Source organism: Pelobates fuscus, chromosome 10, assembly GCF_036172605.1.
Source record: "Pelobates fuscus isolate aPelFus1 chromosome 10, aPelFus1.pri, whole genome shotgun sequence".
Taxonomy (NCBI): domain Eukaryota; kingdom Metazoa; phylum Chordata; class Amphibia; order Anura; family Pelobatidae; genus Pelobates; species Pelobates fuscus.
This window is the reverse complement of record NC_086326.1, coordinates 65,478,897-65,505,577: the sequence shown is the minus strand read 5'-3', so window position 1 is coordinate 65,505,577 and position 26,681 is coordinate 65,478,897. Positions and strand designations below refer to the sequence as shown.

General features: G+C 40.9%; 1 protein-coding gene across 1 annotated transcript in view; it reads right to left on the bottom strand.

The window, feature by feature from the left end:
• PTEN (phosphatase and tensin homolog) overlaps positions 1-26,681 on the bottom strand; it is an 86,663-nt gene that overhangs the window by 18,838 nt on the left and 41,144 nt on the right. Inside the window, exons 3-5 of the mRNA XM_063435047.1 lie at positions 15,025-15,069; positions 12,722-12,765; positions 12,095-12,330 (exon numbers count right to left, since the gene is read on the bottom strand). Of these exons, the coding sequence (XP_063291117.1) occupies positions 12,095-12,330; positions 12,722-12,765; positions 15,025-15,069 (325 nt within the window). The remainder of the gene's footprint in view (positions 1-12,094; positions 12,331-12,721; positions 12,766-15,024; positions 15,070-26,681) is intronic.

Below are 26,681 nucleotides of genomic sequence, written 5' to 3'. Positions count from 1 at the left end.
TAGATGTACATATATTATATATAAATACGTATAATTAAAATAATAAATAAGTAAAATAATAAAATAAATAAATAAAATAATAAAATAAAATATATATATATATATATATATATAGGTAACAAAATACACTTAGAATGACATTCTATATATATCTATAAAATACAATTAACCGCAAAAATATAAAAATAAATATATATATATATAAATACATATAATTACATAAATTACATTAGTATACGTAGAATTTAAATACCTATAAATGCATATATATTAAAATTCTACATGTATATTTAAATAATCTTTTAACGTAATTATGTGATTTGATTAATTAAAATTTGATTGACATGCCTGACAACACAGGGAGAAAGTGCAGAGAATTTAATTCGCAAGCACTATATTTGACCCTGTAACTCTCAAAGACACCATAAAACCTGTACATAGGGGGTACTGTTTTACTCGGGAGACTTCGCTGAACTCAAATATTCGTGTTTCAAACTGGTAAATTGTATTACAACGATGATATTTTAAGTAAAAGCTACGTTTTTCGCTTTTTTTACAAGCGAACTGCACTTTTATGGTCTATATTATTGTTGTAATATGTTTTACTGTTTTAAAACACCAATATTTGTCTTTAGTGAAGCCTCCCGAGAATAACAGTACCCCCCATGTACAGGTTTTATGGTGTTTTGGAAAGTGAGAGAGTCACATATAAGGCTTGCATTTCATTTTTTTCACATTGAAATTTGCCAGATTGGTTATGTTGCCTTTGAGAGCGTATGGTAGCCCAGGAATGAGAATTACCCCCATGATGGCATACCATTTGCAAAAGTAGACAACCCGAGGTATTGCAAGTGGGGTATGTCCAGTCTTTCTTAGTAGCCACTTAGTCACAAACACTGGCCAAATATTTGTTTTTTGCTTTTTTCACACAAAAACAAATATGAACGCTAACTTTGGCCAGTGTTTGTGACTAAGTGGCTACTAAAAAAGACTAAACATACCCCACTTTCAATACCTTGGCTTGTCTACTTTTTCAAATGGTATGCCATCATGGGGGTAATTCTCATTCCTGGGCTTACCATACGCTCTCAAAGGCAACATAACCAATCTGGCAAGTTCAGCACCTCGGTCAGCTCACACTGTAAGTCTCGCGAGAGCCGCGGGGTCATAGTGCCCAGGACTATGTTTGTACAAAGTTCTGCCAGTCATATGATTTAGTGCCCTCGTCGGATTATGTAACAGTTGTGATATTTTTGGATTATCACACGTTTCCTTAGTACAATATGCTGAAATTCCTTCAAGGTGCAGGAGGCAAATTTTAATTCTCTGAAATGTGATCTTATTCAACTTTCTGGTTTCCAAATCCCCTGAGCAAAGTGATAACCAAGCATGGCAAGCATGGTTAACAGTGTCCACTGGGGATTCTGGAAAAACATGCCCAAGAAATAAAATTGTACTTTGTCCACCACAGGAGTTCCTGGTTTTGCATCAGGAAAGTTATACATTCAGGGATATTAGAGACACGTTCCTGGGTATTGCAGAAACCGCTAAATCAATGACAGTCATCCGAGAATGCTCATAGCCTGACTTTTTTTTTATTTTTTTTTAATTCTTTATTTTTCACGTGCTTGAGAGTTACATGCATTCTCACTTTGCCTAAACAGCAAAAGCAAGACAAGTTTTAACATTAAGCTGAACAGTGGTGGCATATAGGCAATACTGGTGCACATTTTTTGTTAGGAATCAAGATTGGTACACCTTTAAACTTAGATATAGTATGAATAAAGAAAACAACAAATCAATTAGCTAACAGGCTTGTTCATGTATGTGATTAGCTTGGCAGGGTATGCTGCAATTTTTCTATAAGTACACAGGACAATGCCATTACATATGAGAACTTTGCTTGTATGTCATGGATTTTTCACACACGGATGCTTAATAAAGTAGAATAGAGTAATATATATAGCATTATGCTGGCCACTTTAAGACACGCTAAAGGAATTCTAGTTGAGATTGACAGCATATACATGAGGGTATGAACACTTATTTGTGAGTAAGTGTGGCATAGACCTGTAGGTAAATGCACAAGTACTAATATACAGAAGTTGCAGAAAGATAAAACTAATGTTGCTTAAAAATGAGAGTGCCTGAGAAGTCATGGATCTGCTAAGTTGGAACATGCTAAATTAAACAGTAATATGAGATGGATGTGGGAGACAGAGCTTTAGTCAACTGATTGTTACAATGTCCCGTAAAGTGGTCAACCGCACAGGCATGTTCCCAGCTCCACATAACTCACGGGCCATCTCCTTTCAGCCTATGCCCATAGGGTTTATCGGAGTGTCCAGCATGGCGGTGGTCTGCCAGTCCGTGGCTCTCCCGCTTGGTGAGTGGATGCCTAGGCCCGGTCTGCAGGGGGGGAGGGGGGGAGGCCAGGGGGTGGCCCCATGGGATTCTCTTTGTGGCTGTTGGCTGACGGTAGTGCGCTGGTGTTTGTTACCTCGCTGCAGCTGTGGGTAGAACATCCACCGTCGGCTCGTTTTCTCTGCCGGTAGTTTTGTTTCTGCCGCTTTCTCCTCTGCAGTGCTGTCAGGTTGGTGCGGGGTATTTGTCGGCTTGTAGGAGGATTCCCAGGCCGCTCCCCGTTGCCAGCTCGGTGTGTCTCGCCGGGCTCCGCTGCCTGCCCTGCCGAGCAGCATTGTCCAAAAGCCATCTAGCAGGGCCCCCAGTGTAGCGGTCGTAGCAGGGGGGGAGGTGACTTGTGAGTGCCCCCTTGTCAGCCAGAGAACCGGGAGAGCGTCCGTCTCCCCTCGGCTCCCACCCGCACAGGCCGCGATTAGGTCCGCCTAACACCAGAGAGCCAAGTATCGGGTATCCCCGTGTGTCAGTCTCCTCTTCACGATTATTGTGTGTAGCAGTCTGTGTGATCGGGCGGTCGGGCAATAAACCCGAATCTTGGCCCCGGACTCAAGAGCTCTTGACATGCACGTCTAGTCCGCTTGACAGTCAGGCTCCGCCCTGACATTACATTTTTAACATACAGAATAGCTAAACATTTTCAATCTGACTGACAAAAAAAATAAAATGTTACTTTCATGAAAGGAGTCAGGGAAGATTTCCTTCAGTTAATAAAACAACCATGGTGTTGGACGATCTTGATTTAATGGCAACATTTTCCATAATTTGAGAGGCTACGGTAGTCTTTATCAGCCAGTCACCAATGGGCTGCATTTCTGTAAATGCATGGGGGAGGTCAATAGTTCGAAAAGGAGGGTTTTGAACTTGATATGTACAGTTGGACCTCCACACATGTTAATGAATTTAATGCGTTCTCCGGGACGTTTCTTATTGCGAACAATGTGTAAACCGAAACACTGTTTCCCATAGGAATGCATTGAAAACCAATTAATCCGTTATGGAGGTCAGAAAAATGTCAAAATGAGCTGGCATGGAAACAAACCCACAATGCAGAACACACAATAAAAGGCATGCAAACGACATAGACCAGCTCTCTACCTTTCCACAGCTTGAGAAATGCACCAAAGAGTCCCAAAACAACTGCAAACAATTTCCAGAATGGCTCCAAAACTGGATGCAAAAGCAGCTCCAACACCTCCACACTCGACGTCACGTGCTACCCACAGGCTCCAGCATGCAGAGCGGCGGTGCTATAATCCTCCCAGATGCAATGCATCCTGGGGAAACTTGCTTTGTATTTCGAAACAAATTTGTAAACCGAGGCATTATTTTCATTTGTAAACCGAAAATTATTTTAAACGAGGCGTTTGTAAACCGAGGTCCCACAGCATTTCCCTTTGAATAAACACAGCAAAAAGAAAACATTCTGTCTGCATGGGAGATGGGGACCTGGAGGTAAGCATCCTTTAAAAACCTATGGACGTCACAAATAATTCAGTGGTAGAAATTATTCTCTCTGAGTAAATTTTACTAAGCTTTGTTTTTTTTTTTGTTTGTTTGTTTTTAAACCAAAGAGATCCTTTCATGTTTTTGAAAATGTCACTCTTACAGTCGTGCCAGATCATAGGCAGTGTTCTTGACCCACTTGCCCAATCAAGATTGTCACTACTTCTGAGATGTGTTTCAACTTACCTCCTATTGGCCTTACAGCATCAGATGATCTTCCAGATATGCACTTGAAACCGGTCTGAAAAAGAAGGCCTGCAACTTGTTCCAAGGTAAAAAAAAAAAAAATCTATATAACTGCTTGATAATACATAAACCTTATCTCCTTTGCCTTCTGCCATGTATTTGAGGAGGGCAGATTATTTTGAAGTTCACTGAATCAACTATTCAAAGGGCAATTCACAAAGCAATTCTGGATGCTACCCTGGCAGACCAGGTCTTCAGCCATATTGCCCCATTGGCTACTGTAGAACATGCCAATACCATGGCAGATTTTTATAGCTCCACTGACCAGACGTGGATTTTCTTTAAAACATTTCCAGGGTTCCCAACTATAATCAAAGCATCCAGAAATGAAAGCTGTAACTATTACCACCTACACCCCTGCCTTTAAAGGACCACTATAGTGCCAGGAAAACACTTTTTCCTAGCACTATAGTGCCCTGAGGGTGCCCTCACCCTCAGGGACCCCCTCCCGCCGGGCTCTGGGGAGAGGAAAGGGGTTAAAACTTACCTTTCTCCAGCCCCGGGCGGGGAGCTCTTCTCCTCCTCTCCTCCCATTCGGCTGAATGCGCACGCGCGGCAAGAGCTGCGCGCGCATTCAGCCGGTCTCATAGGAAAGCATTATCCAAGCTTTCCTATGGACGCTTGCGTGCTCTCACTGATTTTCACAGTGAGAATCACGCAAGCGCCTCTAGCGGCTGTCAATGAGACAGCCACTAGAGGCTTTGAGGGCTGGATTAACCCATTTATAAACAGAACAGTTTCTCTGAAACTGCTATGTTTATAAAAAAAATGGGTTAACCCTAGCTGGACCTGGCACCCAGACCACTTCATTAAGCTGAAGTGGTCTGGGTGCCTAGAGTGGTCCTTTAAAGGTTGAATGTAGGCACTATAGCCATTACAATAAGTTATATTGCATCAAATCCCGTGACGAGGTCAACATTCAATGTTAATACATTTTCAAGCAGATTAACACCAAGTTTCTCATAGAAGGTTTTTTTCTTTTTTTTTACAATTGTCAGACTGCATGTACTGTCTCTTTACACTAGAACCACTACATACACCAGTAGTGGTAGTGCTGCTTAAATTGACCTTTAAAGCACTACATGGATAATAAGAGGCTTACAAAAAAAAAAAAAAAAAAAAAAAAAAAAGCTAGGCTACCAGTTGGATCAATAAAGCTTGCAGAATTACCAAGGGTAGGAACGGCTTTATGACCTATTTGAACAATGGGTACATTTATCTTTGGGACACAGTTCCCTCTTTTAAGCCTATTTTTGTCACTGGTTTTTATTTGAGGCACAATAGTTCCATTACAAAAATGATAAAAGATACATAGCACTTGCATACAAATTGACAACATAACAGGTATAACACATGGTCCTAAGCTCTACGTTGTTCAGCCTCTTTTTTTTGTGCAAAAACAAGTGTGGCGAAAGTAACCTCGCCACTGCCTTTTGGAGGAGCCGGTTTGCCAGCCTCCTGCACTGTGACTATGTCCTCTGTAATAAGCGGTTTGTGAAGCAGCACTTCGAACTTCCGAAGCGGCATTCGAGCACGTGGCAGCGGCCATCTTAAGCCGCGAGCACAATGAGCGGTGTTTGGTCATCAAATACATGCAACTCAAATCAGACGCTCGATGGAATGAACACCGTTAACTACTTCGCTTCCACGGATATTCGGCTATTCGAACGGGAGTTGAACGGCGTTCGGTAAGAAACTCCCGAACAAGAGAAACTGAGACTACTCCCGAACCTATACGTTCGGTATTTTATATGTTACTTCGAATGCCCAAAGTAGACCGACCGCACAGCCTGATTCTCTGGAATGGTTTTGGGCATGGGACCATGGGTGCGGTCTGTCAGTCAAAATGTGACTTCCGTGAAATTCCTGAATTGATCTGGGTGATTTTTGGATATGTTGGTCACCCAGATCAGGGGATGTAACATTTGGAGGTTTATAAAACCTGCCTGGAGATAATTGCGTTAATACAGTATCTGACTCCATTATCTCCCAGTCAGAGGGGAGGGATTGTATGATATGTATGGGAATGTCATGCATTGTATCACTGTTATTGGTCTTTGATTTTCTGTTGCAGATCCCCACAAGGTCCTTGTGGTAGTGTCCCTTGCATGGCGACATGAATATAAGGCCAATTGTGGCTACCATTAAACTGAGATTCGTTTTACCCCTTCATGAAGTCTTGGCTCATGTTTGGGGAATTGGAGAACTATATTCACTCTGGGGATTGCTATATCACAATACTCCCCTGACTATAATCGCCATCTCTTATAAGATCTGTTCCTGCTATACTCTCTGGAGAAAGAGGTTCACCCACTGGAAGCTGGATCCTGGGTCCAGTGTGGGTGGAGAACGGCGAGACTCCAACCAAGCTGTGGCGATTTGTGGGGTTTACGGTGGTTATAGTGTTCCAAGGCGGTGGTTATGGTGCTCGCAAGTACTATGAAGCAGTGATTGATTGAGGTACCCGGTTGGGGTGCTAGGTGGGCCGTCACAACAAGATTTAAACATGGCAAGCAGCACCTATCCAAACATACACAGTATAGTACTCTCTCAGGCTAGTCACACTAAGGATAAATGTAACAGACGCTTTAAGGGTAAGACTGGTATGCCCGGATTAGCAATACCTGCTGAGTATTAGTTGGGTGCCTGGTGTACTGAAATGTTGGAAAGGGGTAATAAAATTTGTGCTCAGGGGGAACCAGTTTGGCTAGGTCTTCGTGTGCATGAGGGCTAAGCAGAGGTGCACTTAACAGGCTAGGTGTACTAAAGTAGATTACCACAGGGTCCACTCCTAGTTTCCACATAACACAGAACTAGAGTATTGACACCTCACGATGGATGGGATTTAATGTCGGGTTTAAGGGGGTAGTTAGTCGGCATGTTATGGCCTTCAGATAGGTTACTGTGCATTAGACCCAAATATATGTGGAGTAGGAACTCCAACTGGGGGATAGTCGTTTAATGAGCAGAGGGTGTGAGTGGAACATCAAGCTGCTTAATCTGAACACAATTGAGGCTTAACGACTTTTCAGATTATTTTAGCATATGAAATTAGCAATGTCGTATCATAAAAAAAGATGGAAATAAGTAAAATAAGTAAAGTGAGCGTTATAATTATCAGTCGGTTGACATGCAGCAAGTATTCAGGTGGGCCATTAAGTGAGACGGTGTTCCAACTTGTGGAAGGCTTGGGTTACTAAGTCCCGAGTAAGCCGATGCCCTGGTGGAGGACAAAAATGGCTCTGCGGCATTGGGAGACTGGGTCCGAGCAAGAATGCCACCCAGTCCCAGGCCGTCAAAAAGGCCTACATCTAGCTTCCATGGACTTGGGAGCTCGTAGAGGAGACGGTTCTACCCTATAGTGGGGCGGCAGTTCCTGATGGGCTGTCGCAGCCAGCGGCGTAGGATCTTCCGCGTCAGTGGTCGATGCACCGGGACAGAGTCCCATTTGGTCTTCAGTCCAGGTAGGCCACAGGTACGAGGCTGTAGCGCTCAGCCTCTTATATTGAAATCTTGCAAGCATAAAAGGATTTTTCCTACTCTATAAAGAACCAGCAAACTATGATGCATCAGGAATAGTCTACTCGTGTTTTGGAGATGACCAGCCAGATGAGTATATTATGGCTTTTGTTTCCTTCAATAGTGTATAAAAGCCCTCTTCAGCAAACAAATATTTTTCTAACTCCTTCCTCATATGAGGAACTTGAGAAATTAGTCCAAGAAGAGGACTGAGTCAGACACAGAAGTATCTACTGGTATGGGTTGTTTGCGTTTTCTAGGGCCAGAAGTCTCAGGTTTAGCTGACTCAATACCCACAGACCAAAAGTACACAAGAGTCTGTTTTAAATTATCCTGAAGCCAGGAAATAAGTGAGGACATTTCTGACTTTCTGGATGATTCAGCTGCTTCCTTAGAGCAGATGGAACAATGTTTTCTTTTGTAGCCACCAAGAACTGACTGTTTACATCCCTGGTACATAAGCCTAAATCTGGAGAGAAAATGGCTGCTAAGTCCAAGCATCTCTCATATGGAGTAGCCTTGGGCTCTCCATGAGCATGGCTAGACTTAAGAATAGAATACATATGTCTGGGTACTAGACACAAAGAAGAGTAGCCCCGTAGACAACAAAAACGTTCTTTCATACGCTGAAAGGTCATTAGTGTGCTTGGAATGAAAGGGGGCATTAACTACTGCAGAGAACTGGAGTGCAATAAAGTGATCTAAGAGTACCATTCCCCATACACCGTCTACAACTAAACCGTTAAGGTGCATTTTAATGTAGAAAATACATAAAGGTATCAAGATGGTGAATTTAATAAGGGAAAGCAACCTTAATTCCTGCAAAACCAGCAATACAAACAGAACACTATGCAAGAGGAGATAACTATTAAAGGGTTATCCAAGCACCAAAGCCACTTCAGTGATTTGAAGTGGTCATATTGCCAGAAGTCTGCATGTGCAGCGTTTCTTTATAACGGAGGTGTAACACTGCCTCTGGCATCAATACTAGGATGTAATCATCCAGCCGGGAAGTTCAACTACAGGCTAACTATCTCATCTCAATTCTGTGCATTCTGAGAGCAGTCAGCTGACAGAAGCTGGATATACGTCACAGTCAGCCTTAAAGGAGACACTTAGCAAGGTAAGAGCAAACTACAACCAAACAAGGTCCGGGCATGGGCTGTAGCAGTTATGCATGGAATAACTCTTTAACCTACATAATAAAATTGAGGTTTTCTTTTTAACCTCCCTGGCGGTATGATTATGTCAGGAATTTTGTACCAAAAGCGGTACCATTTTTTTGCATTTGAATTACCCGCCCAGTTCCGCCCCCATGTCAGGCATGTCAATCAAATTTTAATCAAATCACATAATTACGTTAAAAGATTATTTAAATATACATGTAGAATTTTAATATATACCGTATATACTCGAGTATAAGCAGAGTTTTTCAGCACACTTTTTGTGCTGAAAAACCCCAACTCGGCTTATACTCGAGTCAATAGTCTGTATTATGGCAATTTGCATTGCCATAATACAGACTGGGGCTGTGGGGGCTGCAGAGAGATGTTACTTACCTTTCCTGCAGCTCCTGTCAGCTCTCTCCTCCTCCGCGGTCCGTTCAGCTCTTCTGTCAGCTCACAGTGTAAATCTCGCGAGAGCCGCTGGGAGCTGACCGAGGTGCTGAACGGACCGGCGGAGGAGGAGAGAGCTGACAGGAGCTGCAGGAAAGGTAAGTAACATCTCTCTGCAGCCCCCTCCTACACAGTGCCCATCCACTGGACCACCAGGGAAGGAGAGCCCCCCTCCCTGGCCAGCTAGCAAGCAGGGAGGGGGGGGACAAAAAAAATGTATGTATATTAATAATAATAAAAAATAATAAAAATAATAATAAAATAGAAAATAATAATAAAATAAAAAAATGTAATGAAACAAAAAAAAAAATATTAAAATAATTAAAAAATAAAAATGCCCACCCCCCACCAAGGCTCTGCATCACACTCTGCATCACACTCTGCATTACACTCTGCATTACACTCTGCATTACACTCTGCATTACACTCTGCATTACACACACACATACACACACTGCATTCTCATACACACACTGCATTCATTATACACACACTGTAAATAAATATTCAATTAATATAATTTTTTTAGGATCTAATTTTATTTAGAAATTTACCAGCAGCTGCTGCATTTCCAACCCTAGTCTTATACTCGAGTCAATAAGTTTTCCCAGTTTTTTGGGGTAAAATTAGGGGCCTCGGCTTATACTCGAGTATATACGGTATGCATTTATAGGTATTTAAATTCTACGTGTATACTAATGTAATCTTTTATGTAATTATATGTATATATATATATATATATTTATTTGCGCTTATTTGTATTATATATATATATATAAATATATATATATATATATAAATATATATATATATATATATATATATATATATATATATATATATATATATATATATAGAAGGCTTGGCCTGTAATTGTGGGAGGCACTTAAATTCCCTATTTAAACTCAGTGAGCCCCTGCTTACCTGTCTTCGACGATCTCGGAAGTGCCCCTCCCACCGCACCCTCAATTTTTTCATATTCCTAGGTGGGCCCTCTTTTACAGGCCTAACCTTACGTCAGTTTCGGCACACCTCAACTGACTTGCTATTAAGGAACTACTTATTTTTAAACCCTGTTTTCCTTACGTCCTCGGAATGTGCCGTACACAAATATATATATAGATATATATAGAATGTCATTCTAAGTGTATTTTGTTACCGATATATATATATATTAATAACAAAATACAGTTAGAATGAAATTACATATGCATATATAATTTATATTAAATTTTGTTTCAATATTTTATTTATATATACACAATATACACATTATATATATACACCCTACACATTATATATATACACCCTACACATTATATATATACACCCTACACATTATATATACACACCCTACACAGCCTACACAGCCTACACAGCCTACACAGCCTACACACCCTACACAGCCTACACAGCCTACACACCCACACATACACATATACACATATACATATACATATACATATATAAAGACGAGAGGAAATTCTTGCACTCCAACAAAACAATATTAAGGTACCTGGTGCTCTGGTAGCAAAAATCATAAATATCCAAAAAATACCGGCACTCCAGGAATTCTCAGTAATACAAGTTTTCTTTTATTCAGTTCAGGACGTCAACGTTTCAGCTCCTCATGGAGCTTTCATCAGGACAACTTAAACAATGAGACAAGCAAGCTTATATAGGGAGAATCTAAATTAGTAAACTTACATATGTAAGTTTACTAATTTAGATTCTCCCTATATAAGCTTGCTTGTCTCATTGTTTAAGTTGTCCTGATGAAAGCTCCATGAGGAGCTGAAACGTTGACGTCCTGAACTGAATAAAAGAAAACTTGTATTACTGAGAATTCCTGGAGTGCCGGTATTTTTTGTGTATATATATATGTGTGTATATATATATATATATATATATATATATATATAAAAATATATTTAATTTATTTTTACACTTGTCTCCATGAGGAGCTGAAACGTTGACGTCCTGAACTGAATAAAAGAAAACTTGTATTACTGAGAATTCCTGGAGTGCCGGTATTTTTTGTGTATATATATGTGTGTGTATATATATATATATATATATATATATATATATATATATATATATATATATATATAAAAATATATTTAATTTATTTTTACACTTGTCTTTTTTTATTTTTTTTATACTTCCCACCAGCAGGGGGACTGTCTGATATTTCAAACAGTCCCCCTGCTGGCAGATCCACAGCCAGCTATAGAGGGCCATGTGATCGCTCTTTGAGAGCGATCACATGACCCCCGGGGGCCTGATTTGCCGTGGGAGGGCTGCCTGGGCTGTGAGGCAGTCCTCCCGAAGCGGATCGCGGCGGAGGTAAGTAAATCTTATCTACCCCGAGCGTGAGTCGGGGTTACCGCTTCTGGCAGCGAAAATTAACCCCGAGTCACGCTCGGGAATACCGCCAGGGAGGTTAATCTTAAGATTATCTTAATACATGCTGTAACTTCACAGATTATCTTGTACAGGTTTCTAGATTTTCTTAGATAATTCGAGAAGGAAGTGAAATTCTGGTAAGCACAAAATAGCTGCTATTACAATATGTAGTTTGAATGCATACATAGCTAAAAGGACCATGTCACCCACCTGGTTTGTGGATAATCAGTTCACTTTAAGCAAAGAGAAAACATTCCAGTTTTGACAATGCTATCACAATAGTGCAATATCTGGTAAGGAATGTCTTATCTACTTTTCCCATAGCTTCTACACATCAGGTGTAAAACATGTAGTGGCGAATTTTACAAGAAGGCACTAACCTTTTTATCTCTGGTCCGTACTTCCCCATAAAAATCTAGGGCTTCCTGTGCTTTTAGAAATTTACGTCTGTGTAGTAAGTATGCACATATCATGACCCCTGTACGCCCTTTGCCAGCTTTACAGTGTATTGCTGCTACATTGTCATTTTCACTTAGCCATTGGTCAAGATCTTCACAAAATGGTTTGATTAGCTCTAGTTGTGGTGGATTATGGTCCTCAAAAGGGTACTGTGCAACTGTAAACAAAGAAAGACATCAGAAAAAAATAATTGAGTAAAAGCAGATAATTGAAATATTTTTCAGAATCAATAATTTGATCAGTCACTGCGGATTTTGAATACACTTAAAATAATTTTTCTTCTAACATTACTGCATTCGAAATTCTGACACTGAAGTAAATGAATAGTATGACTAGTATCTAAACCTGCATTAATGAAAGCAAAGACCGTTTTCAGAAAAACCTGGACTCTACATTTATGTTTATATATGGTGTGTGTAATGTCTGAAGACTACTGCACACTAAAGTATCACTACAGTAAAATATATATTTCAAACAGACATAGAATATATTTTGGTCACCAAAGATTATTAGTAACACTGTTTATAATAGAAAGAACCAAAACTTACCTCTGCAGCTAAATTTGTTGGTATCGTAATGCCTTTCCGCACATCTGCAAATTGAAAAGTCAAAAATTAGCACATTAAAAACCACACAGAAAAGCAAATTATACACAAAAGTCAGTTGAAAGGGTTACAGAATTGCTAAATTGTAAATCAAACTAAACCTGCTTAGTAACAGAAGAAAATGATCTAATTATCGGAAATTACCATCTGTAACATGCACTTGAACACATTACTCTGCATTATTTAAAAAGATATGCAATTAAGATCTGTGGAATTGATCTAGAATGTCTCTTGTAGAGTGCATATGCTGTGTGATGTCATTATTGGCTTGGTTCCTTGAGAGACAGATTAAATTCAAACTGGAAAGTGGCTAATGTGAAGGGCACTCTCGCTCGCGGTTAGATAATGTCTTTCAATAGGACAGTTGCATCACTACGAGCAAAATAAATGGTAAAGAAAATTTCTGCTCAAGTCCTTATGATGCAGGAACTAACTTGCCAACTGTTTCATTCAAAATACAGATTAGCCACTAAATTACAAATCACATTGCAGCACTAAAAGAAGCCAACATTCAATTAAAAAGGTAATCCTGAAATGTTAACCAATTATTTTAAATTGACAGTTTGGCATACCCTATGGTGCCACTTGGTTTAACCCTTTAAGGACACATGACGTGTGACATGTCATGATTCACTTTTATTCCAGAAGTTTGGTCCTTAAGGGGTTAAAAAAAGGAAAAAAAAATACTTTAATTCAAGGATATAAAACCCATCTTCAAAACTATTTAAAAAAAATTAAATCTAACGAAGCTAGTTTGGAAATGTTGATGTAAAATACAGTTATCCGTGTGTGAACGACCGTCACACAGATTTCTCATTTTAGAACATAAGAATTTAAAAAGGTGGTCAGAAGACACAAGACACTTGAAAATCAAACTCATTTTAAAAGAAAAATGAAGGCTAAACCTATTAGAATGCACATTCTCTACAACATTTCCACACTGTTAAAAAAGGAACAGATACAGGGAGGGCATTTGATCAGATTGCGATCTAGCTTGTGCAATTAGAATATATAGACTAATCTGACAGCCTCCTAAATAAATGAAAACACATGCGCAAAAAAAAATAAAAAAATAATTAACTATATGCATTTGATGTTTAACACTAGGCAGGGCATATTGTGCAATAAATAAGACAACGAATCATGCGCACTTATCCTATGAGCTTTGTGGTATGAGCACAGAGAAGTAACACCAGAAATCTAAGCCATGATACTAGTTTACAGCAGTATTTTCTGAAGCAAAAAAAAAGGGAAGCACTGAAGACTTGAGGGCCCAGCAGAAATGGTGGGCTCATAGAGCAGTACTTTTTTAAAATAGTAACCCATAAGGCACTAAAATGTAACAATCGCACCAAACTTGTGTTTGGGGCACGGGTGCAAAACTACTAGGACACAAGTAACTTCCAATGCCTACAGAATATAGATATACAACAGATATAGACAAGCCTTTCTTTGTCTTAAACAAAAATCATCCACAGAACAATAAAGTCAGTTGGTGTTCTTGCTTTGGCTCATAGAAAGTGTGGCACTTTAAAGTATATAGCAATATATTAAAAAACTATACTTTCCCCATCAAAAACAGGAGTACCAGATCATATATAGGGTAGGTCACCTCAGGGTTAAACTCTAAAATCCTGGGATAAGTATTTAAGTAAAAATACAGTAGGTTTTCTTCTTGCCATATAGCCTCTTATGTATAAGTTACTGTGTCCTTAAATAACAAAAAGTGCCTGATTTAGTGTATACAATAGTACTGAAAGCTACCAAATGAAACTTGCTGACCTATAACTAACAAATCCAAGGTTCTGTTGTAACTGAGATGGGGGGTGGTCAAACCAGAGTAGACATTCTAAGGCAAGCAACACTTTCAATATCCAGTAATTTACATTCACCTGTGATTTCCATGAGTGTCTCCTATACAGCCCACAAGTCAATTACATTGTCCATGTATTCTATTTCCATTCAGAGCACGGTCACAGGCCAAGGAATGGGCTCCTTTCCAAGCCATTTAAAAGCAGATCAAGTAACATGAATGCCTGCCAAAATTCTATTTAACCTCATCACTCCGTTGACACAACTGAGCTAACAGAACTCTACATTAGGCTACTCCAAATAATTGTTTGAGGCATGCAAGCCTGTAAAACAATACTTTGCACACTCTATAGAAATTAAAAGCAAGTCACTTTCACTTGAAGTTTATATTTTATAACTGGGTGTTTTGAAAAGGGTATTACAAATATACTTACAGATTGTAGATCTTGTAATGGTTTTTATGCTTGGAGTCCAAAAACCTTAAAACAAAAAGAAAAATATGACTGTTAATGAAATACCATGCATTTATGAGTGGCATGGAATCAGGATAATTTGCTTTAAAAGATTAAACATGATCTAAAGAAAATGATAATTTTCTATGTAACAGAGTGTAAATGAGACAAAAATGGTTTGTTTTTTTTGTTTTTAGTAGTGCCGAGCAAATGGCAATTAAAAGTGTGTATATAATGAACAGAGCTTCACAGTACATTATGATTAAATGGGCGAGATAAAATCATGATGGCTTATTAAATGGTTTATAGTGTGAAGGGGCACTGATTCAGCAAGTCCAAGAGCAATGACTCCTTGCTCTAATTTCTCAGCATTAAAAAGCTCAGCAACACTACTTTTTCCAGTTAATTACTTTTATTACATAAAATTACTATCATTCCAGCATTCACAAGTGTGGAATACATTTCAACACAGCATAAGTGTCAAAAGGTTACCATGCCCACTTGGTGGACCTTGGACAAATTAATTCACTGAAAGAGTAATGTGAGCTTTTTTAAAAAGAGCTGGTAATTAAAGGCTTTTTTTTTTTTTTTTAAATGAAGCAGACAGGTTATCTTATGAATGTTTCCCTTAAAAGTAAGGGTGGGGAGGAATGAAGAGAGTGTGTATGTACGTATATATATATACACGTGTATATATAAATATATATAAAACAAAATAGGATCCACAGACTTCAGGTGGAAGGGGTTTTCAATCACTATTTTTCCCCTACATGAACTTTTTGTTTTTTGCTTCCAAAGCACTAACAAGGCAAACCAGTAACCAACCTCATGCTGATGATTTGCATTAACAATGAAACAGCTGTCCATGAGTGGTTCACTGGCTTTGCATCTTTTCCCAAGTTGTATTTCAAATCTGTTCTATACAGCAACACAGACGCCAAGGACTCCATGTTTAAAATGGAATGAGGCAACAATGTGATTCTTTGTTGAACGAATTTGCATAAGCCCACCCAGAATTCTTTGCGGTAGTAACAACTGCAAATCTGTCATTTCTGTGGCAAAAGCAAGTCTTATGGCTTGACTGGTGTGCAGATTTTTGTTTAACATTGTATTAACCCCTTAAAACCGGAGGGCGTACTATTACACCCTATTCTAAGCGGCTCTAAACGCCGCACAGCGTAATAGTATGCCCTCCGTTTTTTTTTTTTTTTACTTACCCGGTCGCCGACGATCGCGGTTGGGGGGACTCCCAGGGAGTCCCCCGTGGCAGATCCTGCCTCCTGCAGCCCCCCCGACCATATAAGTGAAGTTCTGTACACACACACACACACACACAAACATATATGGTACAATTGGTACACACTATGTTCCATCCCCCGGTTATGTAGCTGCCTAGAACAACTCCACTGAAAGCTTCCAGATTGTTTTAGACTGTTCACTGATTATACACACACACACACACACACACACACTACATCCACTAATCAAATACCCTCACTGCATCCACTACACGCATATTCTTGAAAACGGTTTTCCAATAAAACTGCTGCACAAGGCTCTTGAGTGCCTGGACCATACCAGTACAGTATTTAAGGGATTAGCCAGTTGTGTGAAGGTTTTTTTTTTCCCCCCCCCCCCTTTTTCTTCTAAAAGCACCTTACAAACAACTGGGTAATCCCCAAATCCTGGACTGGTAGGCATGCCTCAAGTACTGGTTTGGTTACCACTGCTGTAGAGGATCTGAGACCAGGAAGTACAGCAAGAAATGCTTTGTGAATCTTCTGTTAAGAAGATTAAAAAAAATAAAAAAAAAAATAAGCGCAGCCTCTTTTGAGCAGAGAGGAATTTGGTTTCAAAATCTTTACAACACAGTGGATGACCACAAATGTCACATTTAATCTTTTGTCTCTAAAAATTTAAAATATTGTGGCTTTAGCTAGGACTGTTTCCTCATACTTTGCTATACAACTCTTCACGATACAATCACTGCATTATCACCACCTTATCACAGTGGTGTGCGCTTCTTGCGAAACTGGTATGCATGTATGTTACACCTTTATTTGTCATTGGGCTGCCTGGAAAACGGCCAACTTAAATCTGAAGACTAGGACACCGCGAAAGAAGGGTGTTAGCAGCTGCTCTTAAAGTGCATGAGTACCGTAAAGGAGGATCCCAACCCAGGACCTCAGGGAAAGAATTTACAAGATGTAGTAACTGGTCATTAAGAAGTCAAAACAGAGGCACTGAATGAGGAACAAATTACTGTTTTTTTTTTTTAACATCTATGACTGCAAACTAGAGGCTCTTCGACAAGCATTACAGTCCACAGGCCCTTCATGAATAAAAAAGTGCTTGCTATTGGACTTGTGGCTGCTTTGACAACAGATAAAACAAAAACTGGTTCAAACAAGTGTTGCATCATTGCACCAGCAAATGAAGGGTGTGTTAAGCTAATGAACTCAACACTAAGGCTTTATATGCACATGTGAAAGGCTACAAATGGTTTATCACAGGGCTGGACAAATTGTTTTGGACTGTAGAAGTCAGGTAAAAAAGTTAGGAGCCATTTTTTTTTCTTCACACCAACAGTTTCATTTTCAACTACAAAAATTTAAATCTTAAAAGAACACTATACAGTTTGTTCTGGTGTCTATAGCCTGACCCTGCAGGCTTTTCAATATAAATACGGTCTTTTCAAGCAAGTTTATTTTAATTCATGCCCACCCAGACCCCCGAAATTTGGTAGAGCTGGAGTAGATATTTCCCTGGCATCATGTGGCTGCTTTCTAATCTTCCTGCAGTTCCTCTGCACGCCCTCTGCAGTGATGACAGAGTGACGTCGGCGAGGAAGCAGAGTAATTGCAGGAAGATTACTGCTCCCGCTCACGCCCCCTCCTTGCTGCCTCAGCTGGCAGCCTTAATGCTCTTCAGGGCATCCATCTTAGCTAAAGGGCTGACAAATCCCAGGGGCAAATTTCTATTCGCCATGGCAACTTGGGATTTATCAAGCCATGGTAGACCATGTTTAGTGTTTTGCACAAGGATTATATAAAAATAAAATAAATTTAAAAAACTGGTTACTGAGTAAACCAACTATGAAAACATTACAGGAGATCTGGTTCTAAAAACACAGTAATTGTTACACAATGCAAATGAACACACAGTACCAACATTGCACCCATGCATATTTTAGATATTTTCATGTAAACAGGGGAAGCACCACTGCAGAAAGAAAAGATAAGCAGGCAACATGCAGTGGGTATGGAGTACTGCAGTGCTCTGAGACCTCCCACTGCAGGCTAGCAGGCACAATTTGGGAGCCAGACACTTCTTACAAATTATTCATTTGTGGTAGAGTGATCAGCCTATTCTCTGTAGATATTAATTAACAAATCAACCAGACAGGGACTGAAGATTTTACATACAAAGAGGTATGCTTTAATAATAGAGGTAAGAGTGGGGGTGTAGCCAGGGATTGGACTATTTGGAGGCAGAGCCAAACTGTGCTGTAGAGAAGAACTTCATTTTGATTAATCTATGGTGCCTTGTGTGTCTCTAAGTGGCCCATTTAAATTTTTTGTGTACGGTTTAGACAGAGGAAGCCTGTTCGGCTCATTCAGTGCAACATATTATATAGGGGAAAATGAAATGGACATGCACAAGTAACTTAAAATAAATGCTTTTAAAACAGGTGACTAGTAGTATCAGCGAACGATGCTTCTTTGAAAGATTAATAGGCTTTTTTCAGGGTGGGGAAGGGTGTCAAAATGTTACCTTGGAGTGAATGCAGCTAGCCTCACCTAGCAGTACAGTGGAAAGGTAGATTAATTTTAAAATATAGAGGTTTATATAAATAGCTTTGTTCATATTTTTTTATTTGCTCCTCATAAGACATTGGGACTCTGCTTATCAAATATGTAAGAGATGTGTGTATGCAAATTGTAGCTCCAGAGACAACATGAAAGATCATAAGCACATGAGAATAGTTATCTAGAACCGTGTAAATGGTTATTTAGTATTGTGATCTTTCATAAGGGGGTCATGTGCATTACTGGATAGATTCAACACTCCGCACTCACAGTCAAAAACAGTATCAGAGATGTGTCGCTATTTACAAGGAAGATATGAGCTTCATAAGAAGATACGAATAAACCCCAAATAATGAACACAATTTTTTTTCCCACCTAAACCCCTGTGGTTTACCATTATAACCTGTACTCTAAAGTGTACTCATTAGGACAATCTGATTCCTTCTAGTTAAAAAAGGAAATGACAAACAAACAGCATATGTTATTTATTTTGTAACACACAGGAGTTGGAGACATGACAGAATAGTTACATGTAACTGTCAAAATAATTCCAGTAAAACAGTCTTGTGTCACAAATTGCTCACCTTTTAGTTGTCAATTTTAATTTCTATAACATTTTTCAAATGTGTCCTGGAGTTTTTAGATAAATGAATAAATCCATAATACATAGACCATATAATGAAAATTTAGAGAACACAAGGGAGAACACAGGGCTGATCAGCACAATCACTAAGTTGCACATCAACTGCAAGATCAATTCCCTTAAATATATGGGAAGGGTGGGCGTGGCTAACCGCCGAGCAAGATGGACATCTAGCAATCTGCTCTGGCACATGGGCTCCAACAACTCCACTTTTAAATCGAGCTGATACCACACAAACACACCATGGCTACCTCTAAGACTAAGAAAATGGCTGCAAAAGCTGAAAAAAATAATTTTTTCAGACAAAAATATTCTTCGGCAGCGGAGGTGGCACGGGCGACCGGGCAGGACGGCGGGGACGAGCTGGAATCCAGCCCATCACCAGCAATGCCTGAAGAGCTCCAACCCATGGACTGCCTAACACTGAGCCACTTCGAACAGGCTATGGAGGCAATGGCGGCAAAACTAATAAACACATGGCAAACAACCGCTGATCAAATAAAACACGAAGTCAGGGACCTGTCTGACAGAACATCCGCAGTAGAGCAACGCTGCAAGAACCTTGAGACCATGCAAACAACGACCTCGGAGCAATTAAAAACCTTACAACAAAAAATGGAAATGCGCATGGCGGACCATGAAGCTAGGGCGCGCAGAAACAATCTGAGACTTAGAGGTGTCCCTGAAACAGTCCTACCTGACGACCTACAGGCCTACGTGAGAGGCCTCTTGCGCGCCTACGGCCCGGACATCCCCGCTGACATGCTGCTCGTAGACAGGGTTCACCGAGTGGCGAAGCCAAAGAACCTACCAGAGTCCACCCCACTATTATGTGAAAGAGCTGGTTCACAGATCCCACCACAGCAAGGCAGATCCGCATGAAGACTTCCCGTCAGTGCGCATCATGGCAGACCTATCCACAGCTACTCTCCGACGCAGAAGAGACTTCAACGCAATTACCACAGAACTCCGCAACCACGGGATCCGCTACAGGTGGGGATTCCCCACAAAGCTAATCCTCACCAAGAATGGCAAACCACACTTCATTCCATCTCCGGAAGAAGGTCTGGCGGCCCTTACTGAAAGAACCACCAACAGGGGCACGACCCAAGCCTCAACGCCCAAGCCACAACACAAAAATGAACTAAAATGAAAGCATGGAAACGAACGGCATGCTGGACGCAAGTATCGTAATAATGCTGTTTCCACTCAGTTAATTTAATTATTAATATGTTATGTATCTGTATACAATCTATAGACGTGTTAACCCCCACTCTCCTTAAAAGCTCACTCACCTATATACAGAGACCTTGCATGCTTGAACTGCGACATGTATAGAAACAATTGGAGAAACTGGCACCATTGAGCACGCCTCAGTATATGGAGTTGATGCGGGTGCATATATTTAGCGGGACAAACCCTCGCCACTAATCCATAACGGACACTACCCCACGGGTGGACTCAAGCGCTCCACTGGGTACCAAGGGAACTTAAATTAGCCTGCATCCAAACAACCGCAATATTGCGAAAATAGATTGAAGGTTAAAATGGGGGATACGTTTAACGCTTTTGTAAAAATTATAGCAGCTACGATCAAAACAAACTGCATCGATTACTGCATTGATACCTGCATGCCTATCCATTAATGATGTTTAAAGTTGTGTTTAAATGTTTTACTGTTAGCCCACATTGTATTCAAGATTTCAGCTCTACACAATTTTTTCTTACACAAAATGGAGCCCAACTAGCCACGTACTTGGAAGCTCCAACTCCGCAGCCCCACGGTACGACTAGCATACCAGACCATACGGTCTTTTGTATATATACCACCAACAAAACCCCTCCCTCACAACCCTCCCCCAACCTCTTTCCTTACCCACCCAACACAGTATACACACACACACACACACACACACACCAACCGAAAGTACACACCGTCTTCCAAACTCCACGACATCCCACAACAATCATGATCATCTACTCACACAACATAAAAGGTCTCAATACACCTCATAAACGACGCATGCTGTTGGATGATATAAAAAGCACTAAAGCAGACAGTCTGTATACAAGAAACGCATTTTGTAACGGACCGAGTCCCCACCTTCGCAAATAGAGAATACCCCACACAGTACCATGCCACGCACACCTCTAAATCCAGAGGGGTCTCCATGCTATTACATAGCTCACCAACGGTGGAAATCCTACGGGTCAAAACAGATAGCCAAGGTCGATACATCATCCTCCAATGCATAATCAATAACGACCCACTCATTCTGGTATGCCTTTACAGCCCAAACGACCAACAAAGCAATTTCCTTCACAAAGTCCTTAGTGAACTGACAGAAGACTTGAACGACCCCAAGATCATCTGCGGAGACTACAACCACACCATGGACTCACAAATAGACACGACAACCCCTAACACATCGGCAAGACACCTCAAACTGGGACCAAACAACAAAGCATTCACAAAGCTTATACATGAAAATGGCCTATACAATGTATGGCGAACACGACATCCGTCTGATAGGGAATACACATTCTTCTCACAAGTACACAAAAACATATTCAAGAATAGACCATATCCTTGCTTCGGGCACAATACTACCACACGCATAGTGGACTGCTCCATAGGCAACATAGTTTGGTCTGACCATGCCCCATAACGTTAACCCTGCGATCCAACTACCAACACCGAGGCAAGCCACCATGGCGCCTCAACGAATCACTCCTTCAGGACAAACTGTTCACAACAAAACTGACAAAGGAAATGCAAGATTATTTCCACACCAATGACAACTAAGAGACCTCCATCCTCAATATATGGCAAGCCCACAAAACCGTCTTGAGAGGACAGCTGATTAGCCGAGCATCATACCTCAAACGCCAAAGGGACAAGGAACATGTTGATCTTCTCCGAAGGCAAAGAGATGTCAAAGCAGCACACATTCTGAACCCATCGGACACGCATGCAGACAACATAAAAGATATTACTAAGCAAATTAAAAACCTAACACTTAAAAAAACGGCTCACATCCTTACCAAACTGAAATTAAGAACATACACTCAGTGTAACAGAGCAGGGAAACACTTAGGCAATCTACTTAAACAAAAACAGGCCAACTCCAAGATCCCACACCTGATCACCAAAACTGGTGAAAAAATCCACAACCCACAAGACATCAATGACGATATAGCCGATTACTATCACTCCCTCTACAACCTTAAAACATACCCCACATTACACCAACCCACCACACGAGAAATAGATTAATTCCTCCACACTGTGAAACTCCCCACACTCTCGACAGCACAAAAAAAAAAAAACACTGTACAACATCAGATCACAGTGCAAGAAATTGTAGACACTATAAATTCCTTACCACCTGGGAAGTCACCGGGCCCAGATGGACTGCCCAACTCGTACTACAAACAGTTTTCGCTAATACTAGCCCACTACCTACAAAGAGTTTACCACCACATCCTACAGACAGGGAACATGCCACAAGAGATGCTCATGGCGCACGTCGCCACCCTCCCCAAACCAGGAAAACCCCCAAATAAATGCCAAAACCTACACCCATCTCGTTATTAAATACGGATGTGAAAATCATAGCGAAGATCTTCTCTAACAGGCTAGCTCCTATAATCCCCTCACTTATTAAAGAAGACCAGGTGGCAGACGGCACGTGAAAAACCTTGGACCTACTCTACGAGATACAGGAAAAAGAGCCCCAGCGTCCTCCTATCCCTAGATGCTGAAAGCCTTTGATAGACTCCACTGGCCCTTCCTAATGGCTGTCCTCCAAAAATTTGAATTCCCCCCCCCCCCCCCCACAGTTCATATCACTCATTAAAGCACTATACTCCCTACCAACAGCCCGTGTCGTGAACGGGGGATTTATAGCAAAGCCCTTCCATATATCCAACGGCTCCAGACAGGGCTGCCCACTCTCCCCACTGCTTTACATCCTGGCGCTAGAACCCCTTACCCAATTAATACAAAACAACCCGAATATACATGGTATTGAGACCAGGGTCCGGGAATATAAACTGTCCCTGTTTGCGGACGATATCTTACTAACTCTACAACAACCGCATATCTCCGTGCCCAATTTCCACAAAATCCTTTCCCAACATAGCGCCTGCTCATACTACAAGTTGAACATCACTAAAACTCTAGCCAAGGGGATTAACATCCCGAGCCCTGTCATGACAACCCTTAAAACCAATTTTAACTACTACTGGAGGCAGGACCACATCAAATTTTTAGGGATAAACTTCACACATACAACAAACACGCTGTTCAAAGCAAACTACGCTAAGCTGCTCACGGAAGTTAAGTCCCTAATGCAAAGCTGGAAAGGAAATATGTATCCTCGGTGAAGATGGTGATCCTACCTAAGATGCAATATCTTTTCTGCACACTCCCAATACATCTCTCCAAGAGATATCTAATGGAACTGCAACACACCATAAACTACTTCGTATGGGATTAAAAAAAAACAAGGGTGTCCAAAGCCACAATGTACAAGCCACACGCCCAGGGATGGATGGGCCTCCCAGAACTGGCAGGGTACTACAGGGCAGCTCACATAGCCCCACTCATTGCTGCATCTCACAGCCTGGTCCCCACGGCATGGGCAGAAATGGATAAGAGGCACGCTCAGAAGATCCCCCTCCACACCCTAGCGTGGCTACCGAAAAGCTACAGACCCAAAGCATTGGAAATGCTTCCTACCACAGCACTAACCTTATCCATATGGGACATCTACCGGAAGAAAAGGGGTGCGACAGCGCTACTCTCACCGGCGATGCCATTGGAGATACTCCGACAGCTCATCCCAGATTTTAATTACAAGCTCTGGCAAAGGCATGGCATAACCACAATATCGCACATAATGCAGGGAAAAAAACCTCAAACCATTCTCAGATCTTTGCACAGAGTTCAAGCTACCCAACACAGCAACTTTCTCTTATATTCAACAATAGTGGATAAAACTCCAAACACCACCACACATTGCTGATCCTCCAGACTTGCATTGGACCAAATTAACAAAAATACGTACAAGGGAAAAACCAGCGAGGAAACTCATCTCCACAATCTACACCTCGGAGCCCCTAACAGGTGCATCATCCTTCCAAAAGGCATGGGAACAGGACATTGGACACACACTCTCAAGTGAACAATGGCAAGACATATCAGGCCCATAAACGACTAACCCTCTGTACAACCCACCTAGAACTCTCGCGCAAACTACTCTACAGGTGGTACCTGGTCCCCTAAAGACTCAAACATAGCTACCTTAACACATCGGACATATGCTGGAGGTGCCAAGCACACCGAGGAACTCTATTACACATATGGTGGCAATGCCCACTACTACAACGATACTGGTCACGAGTTGCAAACCTAGCGTCAAAATGTACCACAGCACAGATAACCCCCACGCCAGAAACGTTCCTGTTGCTCTCATTCCCACAGATGACACACATGCATCTCAAGGATTTACTGTACCACATCTGTATAGCAGGCCTCATGGTTATACGCAGGAAATGGAAGCAGACAATCACTCCAACAATCAACCAATGCATTGAGGTAATAGAAACAACCAAAAAATATGAAATTACGGCAAGGAAATCACGACAGACTAACCCCTACAGGACCGAAGCGTGGGACCTGTGGGACAAAACTAAGCCGAACCAACCTTATGCGACGCACCCCTGAAGCTGGAAACTGCACCTCCACGGCAGGAGGCTGAACTCACCACACACACACAACAGACCAACACCTTAAAGGAACTCCATAAATATATGTAGCGCAGAAACCGGGGCCAAATCAGGCTCTGCCCGATCCACATGACCCCAAGACAAGATAAGCTCACATCATGCCATTGCAGAGGAGAACACTGTGCGCAAGACACACCTCAAAACTAATGTGATGTTTCTAAAGAAACAACTAAAGCTGTGTACAACCTGTTGAGCTACTGTATTTAACCTGCAATGCCTTTTGTGATGACACCTTACCCTGTTTACCTTCTGTACCCCCAACCCCTCTGTCAACAAAAAAAAAATTGTCAAATTCAAAAAATATATATATATATGGAAAGGGCAACAGCCCCTTAACAAGCACCGCTGGTCCACAAAATAGATAACTAGTTTAGCTTCAGGGATTATAGCAAAAAAGTACTTTTCCCATCGGCAACATTACCCCAAGAAAGACTGTTTAATGCAGTCCGTGTGTGACTGCTTGTTTAAAATAGTCTGATTGTACTTGTGACCAAAAATAAACTGCTTGTATATGACGACCTGTGTCTGAATCTTTTTTCTGAGCTCTAGTTTCAGATGCCTAATAGGCACAGAATTTAAATTAGCAAGCCCGGAACTGCATGTCTGGCTTAAGACAACCCAATAACGCTGCCAGAGGTGGAGTGTAAACAATGCTTATACAAATTCCAGGCACCATGTTAACTCCCCTAAGGCAGGCATAGGCAACCTTCGGCACTGCAGATGTTTTGGACTACACCTCCCATGATGCTTTGCCAGCATTATGTGTGTAAGAGCATTATGGGGGGTGTAGTCCACAACATCTGGAGAGCCGAAGGTTGCCTATCCCTGACCTAAGGGAACACTCCAGACCCCTAAAAGCACTTTAGCTTGCTGGAAAGGTTTGTGTGCAGAGTGTTTTCCATTTCATTTTTGCAAAATGCTGATTTTAATAGAAATTTAAATGTATGCAAGTTTTAATTTGGGATATATCTACTAAACTTATTTATTTTGTATTTGGGTAGTAGAGTGTTCCTTTAAGTGCCAAATAAAAATGTATGTAAATATATCACTTATGGCAGTTTTGACATGGAATTGGTCATGAAGGGGTTAAAGCAAGGGTAAACAGAACATCTGCCCTTAAGTTATGAATTACAAAAGCTTTAAAGCTACCATTTTGGAAATCCTAAAGGTCTAAACCACCTAAAACATTAACCTAAATATATTTGTTGGGTTCAAAGGCATTGAAAAACAACTGGGATATGCACTCTGTCTGGACAGGAAAAGGCAGTCAATCGCCTAAGAAATGTAAAAGTTAAGCCCCTCCTAATGATGCTCTTCCTTAAGGTATAAAACAGTAATCTACCCAAATAATCCCAGAAAATACACGAGCTAATTAACTGCAAAATTGCAAATAC